This window comes from Myotis brandtii, unplaced genomic scaffold (genome assembly GCF_000412655.1).
Source record: "Myotis brandtii unplaced genomic scaffold, ASM41265v1 scaffold132, whole genome shotgun sequence".
In the NCBI taxonomy this organism is placed as follows: Eukaryota; Metazoa; Chordata; class Mammalia; order Chiroptera; family Vespertilionidae; genus Myotis; species Myotis brandtii.
This window is the reverse complement of record NW_005354673.1, coordinates 1,696,086-1,703,586: the sequence shown is the minus strand read 5'-3', so window position 1 is coordinate 1,703,586 and position 7,501 is coordinate 1,696,086. Positions and strand designations below refer to the sequence as shown.

The window sequence follows — 7,501 nt, the reverse complement described above, 5'->3', positions numbered from 1 at the left end:
TAGTGCACAAGGATGCTCTGCTGTTCATAACAGCAGCATTGCTGATAGTAATTTCTCAATGATATACAGGGTGAGTATGCAGTTGAGATTTTTCCCAGCCCAGACTAGATAAACCGGGCTCTTTCTTTTTATACCTGAATGTAGCTCAAGATGTTAAAAAATTTAATCTGTACAAAACTGTGGTTAACACAAGCCACTTTTATTAGATATATAGAGCTGTACTCTTCTTCATCATTTTCAGATCAATTATAAAACTTAACAGATGGAGCATCAGATAGAAGAGTCCCCAATTATAGAACATTCCTCTTGCTCTTTCGGCTTTGCTTAATCCATCCTTCACTGGCCCAAAGCAAACATCTTTACCCCTACAGCATTCAAGCCAGCTCATTGCATCACTCTCCAGTCCTACTTGCATCTCCAGGCCCAAGGAGAACTTTAAATGTCCAAAGTATTTACTGTTCTTAATCCACAATGTTGACATTAAATGAATTGGTTCTGTCATGCGAATATAACTGATTATATTTCCCCTAATAAAGATAGACATTTGAGTTACCCATTTGTAAGTAAAGCCAATGCAAAAGAAAGAGAACTTCTGTCAGGTGCCGAGTTAACATCAATTGCTCGTTCCATGGAAATGTCAATTAACATTCTAGTGCAACCTTTCAAACACAATTTTCTAATTCAAGAAATGTGCATAAATCCATAGTGAACTGAGAGGCATACAAGGTAAGTCTTAAGGGCCATATATGTGTTTATATTCTTGGTTGGCCATTGGTAGATGACATTCATGGAGTCAGAATACTTTCAACTTTCACTTGAATATGTAGATTCCATGAATTCATCCTTACTCATCAGTCCTATCTGGAGGGAAATGATTTTGCAAAGATGTTGCTTTCATTTCCTAATGCTGCTAGTAAGCTAAACCAAGGAATAAAAGTTCCTTTCAAGAGCAGCATGAAGGCCGAGTTGGCTTCTTATTTTTAATTGATTTTAGAGAGAAGAAGGGAGAGAGAGAGAGAGAGAGAGAGAGAGAGAGAGACATCTATGTGAGAGAGAAACATTCATTGGATGCCTCCCACACCACCCCTACCAGCAATCGAAACCACTACCTTTTGGTATACAGGATGATGCTCCAACCAGCTGCGCCACCCAGGCAAGCCTGAGTAAGCTTCTTGCTTTAGGAGATTATAAATGCTCTCAAACACTTCTAAAGGAAGCAAATTCCAACTTGGGCTTTAAAGTTCTAACTTTTTTTTTTTACTCCATTTGTCATTGTGGTCTGAATGGGACAATATTAAAGGCTAACCGGGCAAACAACAACAACAAAAAATGTTTTTATCACCAGGATGCCTGCCCTATTGGACAATTACCTGTAGAGATTCCATTTCTTCATCTTTTCTGTGGGACTCCTCCAGCAGATCTACAACAAGAAAGTAAAATACCCATCAAAATGCAGTGCAAAAATTGGTAGCCTCTTATTATCAAACACAATTCAGTCAGGAGCTTGTATAAACTGTTGTCTGGAATAAAATTTGATGTCCTCATGCCCACGGATGAGATGAGCAGAGCTCTGGATCCTGCCAAACCTAAGCTGGCTGAGAACCCTGGGGGTCCCAGAGCTGGTGGAGATACTGGAGAATGAGACCAACTCAATTAAAATCCAAAATCACATCAGCATTTTAGAAATTTGGTCCAGTTTACATAACTCAAAAGTAACACAAAATTTTCCTTAAACACACACACACACACACACACACACATTTTTTTCTTTTGAAAGAAAAATGAGAAGCAAACCATTTGCTCTTAAACTCCCAAGCCAACATCTCCAGAGAAAATTTTATAACCAAATTAAAATACCCTGGAATAATGGGTGTTATTAATGGAAGTAGAACGCCAGCTTAACTGTACAGTCACATTAATTATCATTTCACACCGAAAGGGTGGGAAGCATTGAAGCTACATCTGACCAAGAGGTTGGCACCATCTCAGAGAAATCAGTGGCTGGAAGGCAAGGTAGTCGCTGAAGAGAGTTCTGTCTAAATGCCTGCGCACAGCCACAGTGCCTCAGTGCCCGACATTAATTTATGAACCTGCTGTAAAAATATATATGCATATATTTGGCAAGTAGAATTTTCTGCCTGCAGCTATACCACCCTGTGCTGTGATGTTATTAGATCTCACAAACCTAGAGAGGGCTGGGCTGAGTCAGAACTTGGATGGAAACTGGCAATAAACACCTACAGCAGCGCACATTAATATTAGCATTTGCCTTACGCTGTGATTGATATAGCTTACCAAGAGGCTGTGCTGCATAAAAGGAATATATAACCTCCAGAAATTCAATATATATCCCAGAAAGGCAAATGCTTTTAGCAAGTGCAAGGCCAGATGCAGCAGGAAACAACAGTATCGTGGAAAGCCAAGCCACAATGGTATATGTCATAGCTGGGTGGGCAGTACACTGAAACTCCAGAAAACCTGGTAGATGGTATGATTGATAGTGATGGCCCTTTGAGACTGGATGATTACTAGAGAGCTATAGGAGCGGCAAGCAACCCTCTCAAGACACAATGCACTTGGATTAAGGATAAAAGGTAGTTTTTGCTCTGTGTCCATAGTGGAGCTGACTTTAGCTCCCAGACCTCTCATAATCAGAGTTACACCAATAAATTATAGGAGCATGGGAATGTATTAAGGTGGATTTTTAAAGGGATTTTTAGTTGGCATATCATGTTCTTTAGCAGAAACCAACTTGAGGTGTGGTAGATTAAGTAGCCTCGGTCATTCCTCTTCTTGTGTCCTTACTCAGTTGCACTGTGACACTGTAGCTACTTCCATCAAGCAGTCACGAGCACCGCTCACCTCTTATTATCAAACACAATTCAGTCAGGGGCTTGTATAAACTGTTGTCTGGAGGCTGCCTCCTGACTTGCATAGAGGCTGCCTCCGGACTTGATTTGGTGAATAGAATATAGCAAATGCAACTTTGTGCCAATCTGCTTTGAAGGTGCAAGAGGCCTCACACATTTTCACTTGAAACTCTGTCATTATCATCTGAACAAGCACAGTCCAGCTTATTGAGATGACGAGAGACATATGGTCCAGGACTCTTCCCACCCCTAACACCCTGCAGGTTGCCTCCATTAGCAGTCAGGGAATGTCCAGAGCACAGCTGCCCAGCTGAACTGAAGATGACCACAGATGACATAGGTAGGAGCCCAGGTGAATCCAGTGCCAACTCCAACTCACAGAATTTTGACCTAAATAAATGGAATTTCAAGATGGTTTGGTGCCTAGTGCTTGCTAAGTGATAGCACTCAGTTGCTAACTGAACAACAATCATTTAGAATTTATTAGAAGGCTGTAGGAATAACTAATAGAGATGTGGGGGGAAAGGATCTAGGCTCTGGAGAAAATAAGCACTGGTCTGGGTGGGATGCAGGGAGCATGAACCAATAGGCATTTTATCCTGGGTGCCTCTATCTTTTTAAAAAAATATTTTTTAAATTGATTTCAGAAAGGAAGGGAGGGGAGAAAGAGGTAGAAACATCAAGAATGAGAAAGAATCATTGATCGGCTGCTTCCTGCACAGCCCCCAGTGGGGGTCGAGCCTGCAACCTGGTCATATGCCCTGACCCGGAATTGAAACATGACCTCCTGGTTCATAGGTTCATAGGTTGACGCTCAACCACTGAGCCACGCTAGCCAGGCCAGATGCCTCTAATCTTCGTGTCACTCCATCAAGATGAAGTTCCATAAAGAGAAGAGCTAAGTAGCCTAGCTTAGATCTCTTGCCTTCTTCTTGACTAGGGGAAAGCATGGAAAGAGTTCACTGATAATCCCAAAAGTATTGGACAAAGAACAGAAAGAACAGCTTCCTAATGCAAAGTCAGAGTACTGTTAACAGAAGAAGGCAGGTGGACAGGCCAAAACAACAGATGCCTACTCCAACAGGTTTTAGTAAATTATGTCTTCAGTGCAACTCTTCAATACCTGTGAGATGTGAGATCACTATTCTGTTCCCATGTGATGTAGCCATTTTGTTACACTACTTATGGTTATTAGGTGGTTCTCAGAGGTGGGCCCCTTGTAATGAATTGTGTTGGTTAATTGTAGTGTGGAATTGGTGTGGTGGATAGTGGGGTCCATCAACCATTAAAGGAAAATGATCTTGTTCCCCATAGCCAACTTAGTATAGCAAACATCACATACCTTACCTAAAATTTACTGGGCAAATAAGGATATTGAGTCACTTATATAGCCAAACTCAACTCACACAGTTGATAAAATATAGACATAAGTTCAGTTTACCCTCAGAACTTCATAGTAGGATAATTGCAATTCAAAAATTATGTTCCTTTGCCCAGACGGTGTGACTCAGTGGTTGAGTGTCAACCTATGTATGAACCAGGAGGTCACGGTTCAATTCCTGGTTAGGGCATATACCTGGGTTTAGGGCTTGATCCCTAGTAGGAGGCATGCAGGAGGCAGCTGATCAATGATTCTCTCTCATCATTGATGTTTCTATCTCTCTCTCCTTCTCCCTTCCTCTCTGAAGTCAATAAAAATATGTTTTAAAAAAGTATGTTCCCAATTTTCTCCAAATACATAAAAGTTCATGTTGCTCTTCCAACAAAACTAACACCAATAGCAGTGCTTGATTTTGATGGCTGAACAAAAATGATTACAAAAGAATTTTTACAATTGGTATTTAAAATATAGAGCCCCCTCTGTTCACCCCCACCAACCATCGTCCTAACTTATATCAAGAGTAGAAGTGGACATCTGTTTTTATTTTTTCTCTATGCCACATCCCTTCCCTGTGAGAACCACCTGCCCCCGCCCCTCTGCCCGATAGCATATAAACTTAGCCACACCAGCAGGAATCTTTTTTCAGGCACTAATATGGATAGTGAGAGAGAATCCCTCTTCTTTGGAAACTGCAAGCTTATATTAGCTTGTATTTCCTACTATTGTAAAAGAAACCTGTACAATAATGAAGCTGGCAAAGAAGAAAGCAGAGCCCAGAGACAGAGAGAGCTGGTTGAGGACAAGATCACTCCTGCCTGAAGCACACCTAACCCCTGGACTTTATTTCCTTTTACGTAAATTAGCGCTAGTTGGATTGCTGTCATTTTTAAAAGTGTCTGGGAATGAAGTATTATTGAACCTTTTTATCTCTATTCAGAAACTTGGAGAACTTAGAGCGGGCAAGAACTTTCTATTCTACAGTGAAACGTTTCATTCTACAATTAATCGATAAAGACGAGGCTCAAAGAAAGCAATTAGTTTGCCTGAGATTACCTAGTTAATGCCAGGCCACAGCTAGAACACTGCTCCTCTGCCTTCCTGCCCATCTAGCATACCATGCTCTCATTTGCACCACTCAGTACTTCATTGTACCCTTTTCCATACTGTTGTTCTACAAAGAATGCACACATGTGTACTCCTCTCCCTTCCTTTTGGAGTTCTCTGATGTCAACAACCAGAGCTTCTAGGTCTTTATATCCACACCCCCCTTAACTACGATTTCTCCACCTCTGCTACTTAACTCACATTCCCCAAATTGCCCCGGCTGTCTATATCACTGCTCTGTGCAATTGCTCATTTGTCAGGTGCAGTGTTTAAGCACATGCATTTGAAATGATGAACAGTGTTGTTAACCTGTGCTGATGAAATACGGCTGCTGGACTTTGCTGAGAAGTGGCTGCCCTACCGCAAATACCAGATGAGAGAACACAGATGACACCCTTGGACAACTGAAGTGACAGAACGCCTCGACACTGGAGTGTGATCAGCGCACCTAACTATAATGAACAATCTTGTTGCTTGTTCTTGACCAACTTTAGAACAAATGATCAGCAAGGAAAAGCTAAAGGGCCGCTCTGCTCCCTTGGTCACCACTGGCATGTTCGTGTTTTGCTTTATTATTCTCTGGTTTCCTGTTCAACACAAACAGCAATTCAACTGCCATGCAGATTGCTGTGGCTAAATGTGCTTCCATCAACATCAGTTAATGAAAGATTTTTTTGGTGAAAAGGGCTGCAGTCCTGTGTATTTTCCTTGGACTGGTTCCAACTCTTTAAAGAGCTGATACTAACTATATGGTCCTTAAGAGATGGGGGTAAATCCATTTGAAAAAGACACAAAGCCCTGGCCAGTTTGCTCAGTGGTTAGGGCGTTGGCAACAGACTGAAGGGTGACAGGTCTGAATCTGGTCAAGGGCATGTACTTGTTGCAGGCTCAATCCCCGGCAGACCCTGATCATGGTGCTGTGCAGGAGGCAGCCAATCCATGTGTCTCTCTCACATCAATGTTTCTCTCTCTGTCTCTCCCTCTCCTGTGTACTCTCTCTAAAAATCAATGGAAAGATATCCTTTGGTGAGGATTTAAAAAAAAAAAAAGGACACCATGAATGGGAACTGGAGAATCAATTTGTTTTAAAATCAATTTGTTTTGTTTTTTTCCACTCTGTATTTCTCTGAAATACTCGGGGTGATAGATCATGACCATGTTTTTTGCTCAGTCTGTACCACTTGTTTGCATTCTTTCCAATCTTTACAACAGGTGGCATGGCTGTTCAAAGGAGGTTTGACACTTTTTTATGTTGATTCTGGTTCCTGGTAGCCAAGGAAGCAGATAGGTTGTTGTTTAGTTTATTTGCTTTTGAAATGAGAAGCATGCCCAGGTGTGCATGAACAACATGCCCATCTAGTAATCTGACCCTTTACAGTGAGGTCGGAGATCTCTGACCTTTATTATAAAGCATCTCATCCATACTGCAAGTCTGTTAACAGAGAAAAGTTATTGAAACAGGGCTTCAAACAAAGCAACGCTCACCACAACGGCACTGGACAGAGTAGTGCTAGCAGCAGAATATGGCGAATTAGTGATTACAATTTAGAGAAAAGCATTTAGTCTTTGGCTCCTGTACCTCACTCAAGAATGCAGTACTCCTGTTCAGTGTTACTTTGTGTGTCCTGACATTTACCTAAAACAATAGATAATGTAAATTCTCAGAAGAATTCAATACTTTAAAAAAAGTAAATGTGAGCCATTCTTCTGTGGATGGCAGCCACAGTATAATGAGATTGACTAAATTAAACAGTGCTCCACAACCCTTAAGAGGTCATGAAGGACAGACTCAGCCTCCCACAATTGTAGACTAGATACTCAAGACCAGGGGTGGGCAAACTTTTTGACTCGAGGGCCACAATGGGTTCTTAAACTGGACCGGAGGGCCAGAACAAAAGCATGGATGGAGTGTTTGTGTGAACTAATATAAATTCAAAGTAAACATCATTACATAAAAGGGTAAGGTCTTTTTTTTTTTTAGTTTTATTCATTTCAAACGGGTCGTAGTTTGCCCACGGCTGCTCAAGACACTAGTCACATGGGGAATACAATGGGCAATTTCTCCGTTTCCTCCTTGGCTCCCCAGTTATTAGAAACTTTGACATTTTAGGAACAGAAGGTACCACTGAGACCAGGGTTATTTTGT

At 41.4% G+C, this 7,501-nt stretch overlaps 1 protein-coding gene across 6 annotated transcripts in view; it reads right to left on the bottom strand.

The window, feature by feature from the left end:
• Positions 1 to 7,501, bottom strand: part of CEP128 (centrosomal protein 128kDa) — a 342,764-nt gene that overhangs the window by 61,853 nt on the left and 273,410 nt on the right. For all 6 annotated transcript variants that reach the window (XM_005860142.2, XM_014534684.1, XM_014534685.1 and 3 more), the window contains one exon: positions 1,371 to 1,420. In XM_005860142.2, the coding sequence (XP_005860204.2) occupies positions 1,371 to 1,420 (50 nt within the window). The remainder of the gene's footprint in view (positions 1 to 1,370; positions 1,421 to 7,501) is intronic.